Raw genomic sequence first — 13,571 nt, 5'->3', positions numbered from 1 at the left:
GTTAGCTTTGCCCAACCCTTGGATATGACCTTGAGTTGCCATGCTGCCACATTGTTGGATGGAGAGGTCTTCATCTCAGGGGGGTTCGACTGCAGGTGCCACTGTCTGGTGTCCATGTTCCTGTACCATCCTGAGAGAGGAACAACCTACCTGGCAGAGATGAGCCAACCTCGAGCCCATCACTGCATGGAGACTTTAAACAACCATCTTTATGTGGCTGGAGGAGTCACTGTTGATGAAAACATGACATCTATTGACCAGCTGGCCTGTGAGGTCTACGACCCTGTGAGTGACTCCTGGAGCGCCCTCACGCCTCTGGCCGTCTCCCATGTTGGAGCAGCCTCTGTGGTTCTGGAGGGGAAGATCTATGTGCTGGGAGGATACTGCCAAGAGAGATACAGGGAGACCAGACTGGTGCATCGCTATGATCCCACCATCCAACTATGGGAGAATATCGGCGAGATACCCGGACCTAACACTGACATAAGAGCCTGTTTGCTCCACCTGCCCAAACACTTGAGACAATGAAACATCACTATACATCCTATAACACCACACTAAATATTATTCCATTACATGACCCACACCTTACTCCACCAGTATTCTTATAAGTTAAGAATACTGAGTATACCATCCGTCTAGCTAACACCAAGCTATATTTTCAGTTTTGCAAATCATTTCTGTTGTTAATATTTAGCTCACACCATTTCAGATCATTAATAAAATGATATATACATGTTCTCTACTGTCTCACAGCTAACTGAACCAGCTGGCGAATTGCTCATTTTCTATAGGTAAATTCAATGTAGATGTACAAGTTGATGGTGAAAATCAAGCTATTTAGCTAGACAGCTTTTTTGGCATCTGCTTTAGTGTCACATTCTAGGGCTTGGGTAATAAATGAACTATCATTAGCTAGTTCCAAAATTATAACCAATTGCCATAGCCAACTTATGTAATGTAACATTGATCTTACAAGCATGTATTTCAATGGATGAGGATGTTAATATTGCTTTAACACTTTATGTAGCATGTGCCATACTTGAATCACTATATTCACAAGGACACCAATTAAGCAACTTTAACATGTTTATTTCTCTCCATGTGCAGGCTATAAGTGAATTACTATAACAAAACAGGAAGGGTATTACAATTTCAGGGTAGCTTCATGTCCTCGTGAGAAATGAGAAACTGGGAAGTCATACGTCTGACATGAATGTGTTCATTTGCCTTTGAAGTGGGACAAATTATTCAACCAATAAGATTTTAGCTAGCTTGCTAAACTAGCTAACATTGCTAATGATCAAACTAGCTACATTTGTCTACATTTGTCCAAAATCATGTGACATAAAACATGACTTTTCTGTCCTTGCATTTATGGCAGTTTAAGTTGTTATTATATCATATATAAAGCATTAATCAGTTAAATTAGACATTTAACTTGAACCCTGTAAGAATCCTAGATCTAGCTGTCAGACAGTTTTTGTGTAAAGATATCAGAAATGCAGGGTAACAACGTAACATTTCGTGTCTCCTTATGTTACAGGGTGGAAACCGTTTTCATGGGCACACAAATCCATAATGATGTATGCGATTGTAAAATGGAATGCTTCTAACGAAAGAGTCACCTTAACTTGATACTTAAAACCTAAATCGATACTGTCATTAACATGGTTCTTCAGTAATTAAGCATTCTACTTGTTGGATGCGCATTTGGTGTCCAGCTGATTAGTTACGTTGTAATCGTCATCTGATCCAGGAAGGAATTTTCCGAATGACAGTCAAGTGACGAACAGCTGTTGTGATAGCGCATGCGATATAACAACTGCTGGAAAAAAAGGTGTTTGCGAGACAATTATTTTGGTGTCTCATTCGTTATTCAGGTGAAAACCTGTGTGCCTGGATCCACAGTGAATCTAATATCTCTAGCGAATTGATGTTGATCATCTGTTGTTGTCTGATTGATCTACAGCATGGTCTCATTCGATTTAACAAACAACGCATCAAGGTAATGAATTCATGTTTTCATGTTTTTGTGCCTCCGATTGGAAACCTAGTGTGCGCAATTGTATAGGATAGACTATTGCTCAACACCCAACGCCCTTCCTAATAAAGGCTGCAATATGTAACTGTATGGGCAACCCGATGAAATTCACATAGAAATGGGAGTTATAGATCTGCCATTCTCATTGAAAACAAGTCCAAGAAAAAAGTACCAAAACATTATTGAACTTACTAAGTCGCTCTGGATAAGAGCTTCTGCTAAATGACTAACATGTAAATGCAAGAAGCGGTAGATCTGTTGTATGTGTTTTATTTGGATTTTGCCTATTTTACGTTAAGTATTGCACACCAGCTTCAAACAGCTGACCCCCCCCCCCCGTGAGCCGATGTTCTGGATGCAATCATCAGAAGAAAGAAAAGTTACATACAATTTCCATACACCACCGCACAACAGGTCAAGAGGGGTTTCTTTGCCAACAATGGGTTCCCAGATACAAACGAGGCAATGATAGGTTATGTGATGCGCAAAATATACTGCTGACTGTGATGGCAAGGTAGCCAGGTGGAATGCACAACTCTTTCATTCTGCAGAACAGCATTGTTAGCCTATACGTTAGCCTATACGCCTACAGGAGTGAGCTGTTGAGGATGGATGGCTTATTGGTGAGTGTTGCTTACTCATTTGAAGTATATTTGCCATTGCTAAAGCAACTTGAATTGTCTTATTGGTCCTCTCTTTGTCCCTATGTTTTAATTTTTACTGGTCAAGCCACAACTGAGCGAGCCAAATAAATGCTGTACTCAGTCTCCGACACTATTACCTCTGTCTCGTCCCCCTTTTTTAGTTGCGCCATTGTATTTCATGGTACTGCGTTGTATATTCCCATGGGTTTTAACGGGATGATTTTGACCATACATGGTTAATTAGTGGCGTTTCGAAATGCATATAGCCAAAGTTGTGCAGAAGCACTGAGGCTAAAAACAATTGGTATTTATCAATGGTTATCTCCAACAGGTGTGAGTATGATGCTTGTAGGAATGTTTGATAAATAACACTTTTTCTAAGCTTACTAACATTCTAAATTCAGTTTGTAAGTAGTATTTCAGAATAATTTCTATGCAATATTGATAAATGAGGCCCCTGGTGTGGTTATCTGAAGTACCCATAAAGGCCACTAAATGTCATACAATCAGATAGGAATGCAAATACTAGATAGTACTATACATATAGATGTATTTCTAATTGAACAAAAACCATGTCAAAAAGGGGAAAAACAATCGAAAAATGAAATGTTAGTATAAGGAACCCATGCTCAAAAGGAGAGCATTACAGCTGAGAAGCGGGAAAGAAAGAAAACACACATAGAAAACTATAAACATACAGAACCAGGAGACGTCTAGAAAACAACTATATAAAGGTTAAAGGGGAACTGCAACAGCTGATTTGGCCTTGTTTTTTGGCTTGCACCTCAAGAAATGCTGGCGGCCATGACAGGTGCCAAACGTGAGTTGGCTTGAGGGTCAGTAGCCTACAGAGTAATATGAGCAGAATGCAATTGCTGAATTGATGTAGATATTCTAAACAAATTGTTTTAATGGCTTTCAAATGTAGTAGCAGGTCAATTTGGAATAAACAATCCTTTACATAATACTATGGAAGCAGTGTTCTGCTAATATAGCACTGTGCACCTTTCATTGTCATTCCCAGCCGATACAGATACTGTGCCTATCGGGATTATGTCAGGTGGTAATGGGGCTACCTTGGCGAACATGTCAGAGTGGTCATAACTTCCTGTTTGGTGTCATGTTTACAACAGGAGTTCCCTGATCCTGGTGCAGGACACACAGGGTTTTTCCCTCCCCATAATGATGGATACCATTCAATTCAATAACAAAATAAGACAATACAAGTAAAAGTTGTCTAGTAAAATGTTTATGTTGAGTGCCAGGTCTCTCTCCGTTCAGAAACATCAGTGTCAAGCCTGTCTGTCAGTCAGGACTCCATCACATCATCATGCAAGTCTCCAAGCGCTGGCTCCGTAGATGCATCTGTGCACACATACACAGTCACTGTTCTATGACCAATTGCGGGTAGAATAGGTGATATCTGACAAACAAACATATACTATATTGAAGTTTGAACAGGTCAGACTAAACCTACCTAATTCTGGTTTCCCCATCAACGACCGTTGGTGAACAGACGAGGTGAGGCTGGAGGCAATGTCTTTGCCGGTGCCCCATTGATGGGCATGGCAACGTATATCATCAAAGATACTGCTCGGTCACACACAAACAGTGCCCTGATTGCATTATTAATGGTGGTGAAGATTAGCTTGGTGGAACCAACCTGATTGCTGCGTCCGCCTTTCTATTTCACTTCAGATATCGTTATATGTGAAGTAAAATAGAATGCTAAACACAGCAATCAGGCTGGTTCCACCAAGCTAGGCAATGAAGATGAATTGGGACAAAACACAACTGTTTTGACCTGTGACCAGGTAAAACGTGACCAACCTGATTCAAGTGTCCTCCCTGTTCCATTTAAAGGAATACCCACAGCGAGGGCATGTCTGCGTAATGGCTCAGCCACACGTCCCATTCACATTTAAGAACCATTTAAGGTACCATTTCCCTGAAATATTTTCACAAGTGTACTATAGTGCATTAAAAAATAAATCTAGATTGTGAAATAGGTCTACAGAATGGATTCCATGTTTAAAGTAACTGTCCAGTGTTTCCAGATTTATATGAAATTTGATCTATAATTAATTACAATATGAGTTAAATTGTTTTAGTTCCAAAAAATGTATTAAGTACAGTATGTTAAAAAAACAGCTTTTCTGTGTTGGAATGATTGCAGCATACCCCAACAACAATGGTGAGGGTGTATAGCGGTCATAAAAAAATATTGATGCAAGTAAACCACTGATTGGCCAGCTCATCCTCTTTGAAGAAATAGCAAGCATTTTTTTGTATCTGTTTAAAATACAAGTTTGAGGTGGCTTTAAAAGACAATTCTCCAATTTACAGTACGTGACACCACACTTTCTGCACTGGTAACGCGTGTCGTGTGTGGAGGACCAAGACGCAACAGGGAAGTGTATACTCATCTTCTTTTTAATACTGAAGAAGGTGAAACAAAAAGAACCACGTATACAATTACGAAAACGACACTAACAGTTCTGTCAGGTGAAGAACACAAAACAGAATACAACTACCCACAATACAAACACACCCCTAATTATAGGACCTTCAATCAGAGGCAACGATAGACAGCTGCCTCCAACTGAAGGCCCCAGCACCAATTAACTAAACATAGAAATACAAACGACTAGACAGAACATAGAAATAAACTAACATAGAACAATAACCAAAACCCTGGACTAATAAATCAAATACCCCTCTCTACATGGACACATACACACAACCACCCTGAACCACAAAAACAAATACCCCCTGCCACATCCTGACCAAACTACAATAACCAATAATCCCTATACTGGTCAGAACGTGACAGCACTGTTGTTAAAATCATTTGTTTTATTTAGTATAGAATACATTGCTGTGTTAAGCATCCTAAATAATGCCATTGATTCAGTTTTTGAAAAATAGTAAACAAAAAAGGGAAACATGATGCGAACCTGGAAATCCAACTGATTATAGGCTACTGAAACCAATGACTTACCGCTCCACCAGTTTTGCTGAAAATAGTGGAGGAAAAAAAATATTCTGAACAATTTGGTGAAAGCCCTGAATCCTTAATAAGAAAGCCTCATTTTTACCATCACTAGTATTGTGTTAAATAATTACATTTTAATGATAACATATTCGCTTAGGATCTCACTTGGTGAAGAAACTGGATGAATGGACTCGCCTGTGGACTGAAACTGGATGAATGGAACAACAATGTCTCTGTCACTAACAAATACAGTCACAGTCATTCACTCGGAAGGCAAGGCACACTGGGAAATATGCAAATAAGTCTTTACACTAAGCAGTATGTTAATTTAACACTGAAAAGTGTGAACCCATATAGACACTGGAATCTGAGGTGCAGTTAACTTTAACTCTAATGAACGTATCCTTTGCAGCAGAGGTAACTCTGGGTCTTCCTTTCCTTTGGTGGTCCTCATGAGAACCAGTTTTATCATAGCACTTGATGGTTTTTGTGACTGCACTTGAAGAAACTTTCAAAGTTCTTGAAATTTTCCGCATTGACTGACCTTCATGTCTTAAAGTAATGATGGTCTGTCATTTCTCTTTGCTTATTTGAGCTGTTCTTGCCATAATATGGACTTGGTCTTTTACCAAATAGGGCTATCTTCTGTATACCACCCCTACCTTGTCACAACACAACCGATTGGCTAAAACACATTAAGAAGGAAAGAAATTCCACAATTAACATTTAACAAGGCACACCTGTTAATTGAAATGCATTCCATGTGACTATCTCATGAAGCTGGTTAAGAGAATGCCAAGAGTGTGCAAAGCTGTCATCAAGGCAAAGAGTGGCTACTTTGAAGAATCTCAAATATAAGATTTTTTTAACACTTTTTTGGGGTTACTGCACGATTCCATATGTGTTATTTCACAGTTTTGATGTCTTCACTATTATTCTAAAGTGTAGAAAATAGCAAAAATAAAGAAAAACCCTTGAATAAGTAGGTGTGTCCAAACTTTTGACTGGTACTGTATATCATTTTATGGAACAAATAACACTCTTTGTAAGGAGGTCATAAGTTATGTAATACTATTAACACACATGCATTCATTTTTGTTTTGTTTTCTACAAACAGTAACAAAACAAAAAATCCACAGCACCCCACAAACAACACTACGCAAAACAAAATGCCCACTACACAACACATCCCCAAAGTGATCAACATATGGTTACCAAATTTCGTCAAACACTTCCGTTTTTTAATTTAATTTAATAATATATCAAATCCAATGGTACAGTATGTAGCTAGATAGTTCAGTCCTCCAGTTTGCTATTAATGGTGAATATGAGGCTTTTCAATTGATGGCTATACAGACCTTGACAACAAAGCTTTCTCTGAGATGAATCACAAATATTTACATATCCCAACAGACAGAACCGTGGAGATGGAGGGATATACATTCCCAGTGACAAGGAAATGATAAGACATACAGTACATGATCCCAAAAAGGTGTCAGTTTATCACAGGACCAAAGCATATGTAATAGTATTCCTTTGTGCATCTCCAACAGAGATGTGACATTTCTGGGTGCGTTATACTGTATGTGTTATGGCGGGAGTGTAAAAAGTCCTATGAATGATCTTAAATTGCAGTTATTTATGTCTTAGGTTGTAGGAGCAGGTATGAACATTTTTACGTCTCTGTGACCAATGGTTCTCCTCAATTTCTTCCTTTAGATCTGTTTCCCATTGTTTCCGTATAAGTTCTGAACCATCAGTTAAGAGTTTCAATCAACCCTTGATATAACTTGGCAATCAATTTATTTGTCGTAGCAGCTTCTTTCAGTATTTTTTTCTACGCTAGATGCCTTAGGTTCATCCAGATTCTGTTGAAGTGATTAAATAAGACTTCGAAGTTGTAGGAACTTAAAGAAATCGGCCTGGGTTAATCCAAATCTTTCTTGTAATTGACTGAATGACAGTAGATATCCATCATAGAATGTTAAAAATTCATGATGCCACTTTGGAACCAGGACTTAAAGGTGCTGTCACTTTGGAACCAGGACTTAAAGGTGCTGTCACTTCGGAACCAGGACTTAAAGGTGATGTCACTTTGGAACCAGGACTTAAAGGTGCTGTCACTTTGGAACCAGGACTTAAAGGTGCTGTCATTAAACACCCGAGGTAAGGTGGGGTTATTCCAAATACGAATGGAATTGGCTGTTTTTCAATCAAAACAATATATCAATGACAAAGAATTAGGCTATGATTTCTGGCATACAATATTTTTTTCTTCACATCTGTAGATTCACAAATGCCAGCATAGCTCTTTCTCTGCGTTTTAGTCGTATTTATTTTATTTTATTTTATTATATATGGCAACCCCAGCCCTCTTTCTCACCATGTGACCCTCCCTCTCTCATTGTTTTATTGTCTCAAGTGGGCAAGCAGGTGGAGCATTAAAGTAGTCCTGCCTCTTTCTAAGTGTTTTTCAGTTCATAAAAAACAACTTCAATGTAATGTGGAACTTTATCACCATCGAAAGTTCCCTCTCTCATTGTCTCAAGTGGGCGGGTAGGCGGAGCAAACAGGCTCTTATGTCAGTGTTAGGTCCGGGCATCTTGCCCATATTCTCCCAACGTTGGGTAATGGGTTCATATCGGTGAACCAGTCTGGTCTCCCTGTAGTCTTCTTGGCAGTATCCTCCCAGCACATAGATCTTCCCCTCCAGAACCACAGAGGCTGCTCCAACATGGGGGACGGCCAGGGGCGTGAGGTTGCTCCAGGAGTCACTCACAGGGTCGTAGACCTCACAGGCCAGCTGGTCGGTGTAGAACGTACGTAGGTTACACACCCCTCCAACCACGCAGAGACCACCACCACCATGATGCAGTACCTCCATACAGTGCTGGGCCCGATCCTGGCTCATCTCTGCCAGGTAGGTAGTTCCTCTCTCAGGGTGGTACAGGAACATGGACGTCAGACACTGGTACCTGCAGTCGAACCCCCCTGAGATGAAGATCTCTCCATCCAACAATGTGGCAGCGTGGCCACTCAGGGCCTGGTCCAGAGGCTTGGCAAAGCTGGAGATTGGCAATGGTTGGTAAGAGGTTGGAAATGGTACTGATTTAGAACAATCACGAATGGTTCAAATTGAGAGCGCTATTGTTGAATTGAGTCAAAATTATATGCTGCTCAACTCAAGCATAGCGCCTTACTCTTAAATACCACTAGATGTCACCGTGATGATATTTGTTCGGTTCAGACGCCAGAGAGTCACACTACGTTCTTCTTCTAACTCCACAGGTTCTTTCTCTACCTCACAAATCATTTGATCCTTACAAATAAAACCCTGCAGGAGTTGAGTAAACGATGCTGAATAGTCTTGACGGGGACTTTTGTTTTGACATTGGGTAAAATCATTTGTGAGGTGAGGAAAACACTTGCAACAGATTGAAGTTTTGAAAAGTCTGTTTAATATACTTTCCTGTTTAATAATACTCTGTCTTCCATGAGGTTCTATCTTACCTCCAGGTGTCAGATACGGGGCTGTAGTCCTCCACACTGTCCAGGTTGGTATTCATGTCCATGTCTCCTCCGATGGCATAGAGACGATCACCCCGCACCACCACTGAGAAGTTACTCCTGAACTCCTGCATGTCAGCCAACCTCTGCCAGCTGTCCTGCATGGGGTCATACCTGTGTGTATATGTGTGTGTGTGTGTGTGTGTGTGTGAGAGATAAAGATAAAGAGAACAGTTTCAGAAAATCCCTAAGCTCAGCCTCCTCAATGATAATAAACATACATTTTCTACATCAAAAAAAGCTATGTGTATTGTTAAAACAACTGTTCTTGGACCCCTTTATACCTGTATAACGATTTCAGCGTATCAGTCTTTGTGTAGAACTCACACCCTCCGATTACGTACAGCCGTCCCTCCATCACCCCCACCCCGTGTCTAAACCTGGGCTTCTCTGGCATCTCTCCCAGAATCCTCCAGTCCATGGCCTTCACCAGGCCTGTTCCGGTGCGGAGGGAGTTAGCGAACCACAGCTGCCTGCTGGGAAGCCGTTTCCCCAAGTCAGGATCCAGCTGGTCGCCTCCGACCAGAACCAGGGCGTCTTTGGGCCGTCGGACCCGGCACTGGTCCTGCGTCTCGGGAAGACTGAAGCCAAACTCTTTGAGGGCTGATCCGTACAGATCCACCTGTAGTAATAATAAAAATTATACATTTTATTTATAATGAGCTTTTTAAAAAACCAAATTGCTGTATGTGTGATGTGTATTATACACTATCTGTTATGTCTAAATAAACAGCAGAATTCCTCAAGACTATTTCCCTATACAATTATAGTTTATCGTGTTATATTGTATTGAGATACAGTTGTATTGTATCGTACCTCTGTGTCGCTGCTGCACTCCATGCGCAGGTTGATTGCTCTGACCTCTCTGAACTCCTTAAAGGTCATGAGCGGGAAGCGGACTCCTGTCATCAGCTCCTGGGCCTGGGCTAGCCTCTCTGCTGGGTCGGCCTCTATCCAGACCACCACGGCCCTGAACACGGCCAGCTCTGAGGGCGCACAAAGGCCGTCAGAGTGGAGAAAATCCAGCAATTTATCAGCCGGAAGGTCCAGGAATTTCAGGCTGGTAGACACTTCTTGGAAGTTCCTCAGAACAAAGTCCTCGGCCTCCTTGAGGAGTTCCGGCATCCCATAAGCCAGGGCGAAGGAGGCCACGTCCAGACATGAGTGGGCATCCATTTCCCGTTCCAGGAAATCGAGGCACAGCAAGAGGGTGGGCTGGAACTGGAGCTGCAGGGCGGTGCAGGTGATCTCAAAGACACACCCCCAGCTGAGGGAGAGGGACCCGCTGTAGGAACAGCCAATAAGGGCCTCAAGCTCAGATGCCTCCAGGAAGGGAAGAGCCACACAGGGCTGCTGTGATTCCCTCATCCCGCTGGTAAACATTCCCCGGAAGTAGTCACTACTGGCAGCCAGGAGCACTCTGTGTACTTGAATCAGGAGAGGGAGGAAAATTCATCATCTGATTTCAGCATCAGCTGTATCATCAAAACTTCTTTAGAATCATTATTATTACCATCATCACCATTGTTATCATGAAGTTACTCCTAAACAGAATACTGGGACTACTCCAGCTTGATCCCCGACAAACCCCCGACAAACCACAAACATTGTCTCCTCTATCGTTGCTTCAGTACATAGTCATGACAGCTTTCATTTCAGTCTACTCACCATGGAATGATGTTCCTCCAACATCCAGCTCCACATCACAGCCCACTCTCTCTGCCCACAGCTCTCTGATGGACTGAAGACTGACCTTCATCTGTTCTTCAGCAGAGATCTTCTCTTCTGCCCTCTTCTCTACTCCCTTCTTCATCTTCTCCTCCTCTTCACTGCAGAGTTCTAGAACTCTGGGGGCCCCTAGTATTGTAGCTGCAGTCTGTATCTGGGCCAGTGTGTGTCTGTTCAAAGCTGCTAAGGCCCCAGTGTAGGCAAACTCCAGTACCCCTGTCAGCCCCACAAGCCCCACCTCAGGACCCAGACTGATGAATATCTCTGTCTTTATGTCCATGTCAACATCTCTCCTCCCCCTCCTCTTCTCCATCTCTTCATCCCTCTCTTGCAGTCTCTGGTGGACAAGGGTGCTCACAGCAGCCAGGACAGGGGAGTGTGCATAAAGACGCTGCCCATCCTCAGTGCTCAGAGTCAGGTCAGTGAGGAGAGAGGAGTCCCTGAGCTGCTCCAGACCCTGGAAGACCTCTTTAGGATAGGTATGTCTGTAGAATGTACGAACCTTCTCTTCATCTCCCAGTCCTTCCCTCCTCTCCTCTGACACTTCCACTTCTTCTTCCTCTTCTCCCTGGCTTGCCGTGCTGTCGTTCCTCTTCTTGACCCTTGCTCCCTCTTTCTCCTTTCTCCTCGTCACGCCCATCCGGTTGTTGTTGTAGGCCACAATCCACCTCAGCTTTCGATCGTCCGCTGCTACCTCTTCTCCTCCTTCCTCAATCATCCTTCTCCTCCTTTCCTTCTCTTTCCTCCAGCGTTCCTCCCATTCCATGGGCAGGTAACGTCTGGTAAACTCCATGGCTGTTTACGGCTCGAACTTTAGGACTCAGTTAGAGATCAATCCAACTGCTCTTTAGACAACCTCTTTCTCACAGATTATGTAGGCTATGTATATGTTATGCTAACTATCTACTGCTATACATATAGCCCAGATCTAACCTTTCTCCCCTTCGCTCTCAACCACTCTCTCTTTCTTTCTCCACTCAGACACTTTATGTGTCTCTCTCTCATTTTTTCTCTCTCTCTGTCTCTTTCTCTTTGTATCTCTTTCTCTCTCTCACCTTTTCTGTCTCTCTTTCTCTCTCTCTTGTTCTCTCTCACTCCGTCTCTCTATTTTTCTCTCTCTCTCTCGCTCTCTCTTCTCTCTCACTCACTCTCTTTCTCTCACTATCTCTCTCACTCTCTCTCTCTGTCTCTTTTTCTCTCTCTCTCTTTTTCCCTCCGTCTATTTCTCTCTGTCTCTCTTTTTTTCTCTCTCTTTCTCTGTCTCAGACTCCTACACTCTTTCTGATTTTGATCTCACACACGTTCACAGGCTAGGCTTCAGACGTAAACAAGAGTTCTATTCATAGCTACTAGGTCAAGGGGATTATGTTTTAATAAACTCTGGGTCTGCTTACAGGATCATATGAAGTGTAGTCAGGTTGTTGGAAAGTATAGTGGGTCAAGAGAAAGTCACCAAAAGAGACAAGAAAGTGACCAAACGGTGTGGTAGGTCACGTAAAATCATAGTGGATCACATGAAAGTTGGTCACAAAAGGTGTAGAAGGGCTAAGTGACATGAAAGTGTTGTTGGTCACAATATATTTTTGTAAGGCCTTAGCTGGGTTACAATGCGAATGCATCCCAGATTTATCAGGCCTGGTCAATAGCTCCTACCTGTAAATGCAGTATAAAATATACTATCAATGAAGCACTTGGAGGTTAATGCCCTGGCCAAGGAGGTACTGTGTAGATATGGCATATTTTTCTGTAGAACTTCCTTAAACAACCAGTACTTCATGGGACATACTGTTCATTGTTAATCATTGTTAGGCCCATATGCAAACAAAATATTGGTGAGTGTTGTATATATTGTCAGTAAATGCAAGTCAAATTCTCTAAGTATGTAAGACATTTGCGATGTCACTGAAATGCAACATGTTACAATACACACAGGTGAGGTATTCAGACTTCCATACAGTTCACAGATTATAAAGATAAAATCCCAAACACACATCCCTCTCGCTAAGTGATTCAGACTCTGAACACTCTTTCTATTTGACTTTGGGCACACACATTTACATGCTAGGGTTCAGACGTAAACAAGAATCTATTCATAGTTACTAGGTCAAGAGGATTCTTTTTGGATAGACTCGTGGTCTGGAGCAGCACATTACAATCTAAGACTAGAGGCGAAAACATTAGGACTTATGAAGTGTAGTCAGACACTGGGTCAGGGGAAATTATTGTAGGTCACAAGAACATTCAGTAACAGAAATGTGTGATAGGTCGCAAGAAAATGTAGTGGGTCAAAAAAATAGGGTGCTGTATGCCTGGTCCCCATTGTCTCATGTCAGAGCGTCGGCCGTCTGCACTGTTCTGTCTGATAACTCGTGAACACCCATGGGATAGCTAAAAAGAAGTTCAGCTGCAATATGCTGTCCTAACTTTCGAAAATGTTACCAAGGTGACATCGTCCACTGAACCCCCTTTCATCCTCAAAAGAGTCAGAGTTAATCTTACCAAAAACAATAAACCTGCTAATATTGACGTTTTCTTGCTTATGAAATTGAAAATGTGCATGAAATATTATTTTTTTAGGGGTCTGAAATGTGCA

The 13,571-nt window shown here is 41.9% G+C and overlaps 2 protein-coding genes across 2 annotated transcripts in view; both read right to left on the bottom strand.

Moving 5' to 3' along the window:
• LOC115194974 (uncharacterized) overlaps window positions 1–13,571 on the bottom strand; it is a 389,153-nt gene that overhangs the window by 57,046 nt on the left and 318,536 nt on the right. The gene's annotated exons all lie outside the window — the stretch shown is intronic.
• On the bottom strand, window positions 8,106–11,919 carry LOC115194517 (kelch-like protein 33). The gene is made up of 5 exons (XM_029754264.1): window positions 10,919–11,919; window positions 10,067–10,677; window positions 9,535–9,872; window positions 9,194–9,364; window positions 8,106–8,748 (listed from the first exon to the last, which is right to left on the bottom strand). The coding sequence occupies exons 1-5, from the start codon at window positions 11,769–11,771 to the stop codon at window positions 8,220–8,222; spliced, it is 2,502 nt and encodes an 833-aa protein (XP_029610124.1). The 5' UTR covers window positions 11,772–11,919; the 3' UTR covers window positions 8,106–8,219.

The sequence above is a fragment of the Salmo trutta genome, chromosome 5 (genome assembly GCF_901001165.1).
Source record: "Salmo trutta chromosome 5, fSalTru1.1, whole genome shotgun sequence".
NCBI lineage: Eukaryota > Metazoa > Chordata > Actinopteri > Salmoniformes > Salmonidae > Salmo > Salmo trutta.
The sequence above is the reverse complement of the archived record's forward strand: the minus strand, read 5'-3'. Positions and strand labels throughout refer to the sequence as shown.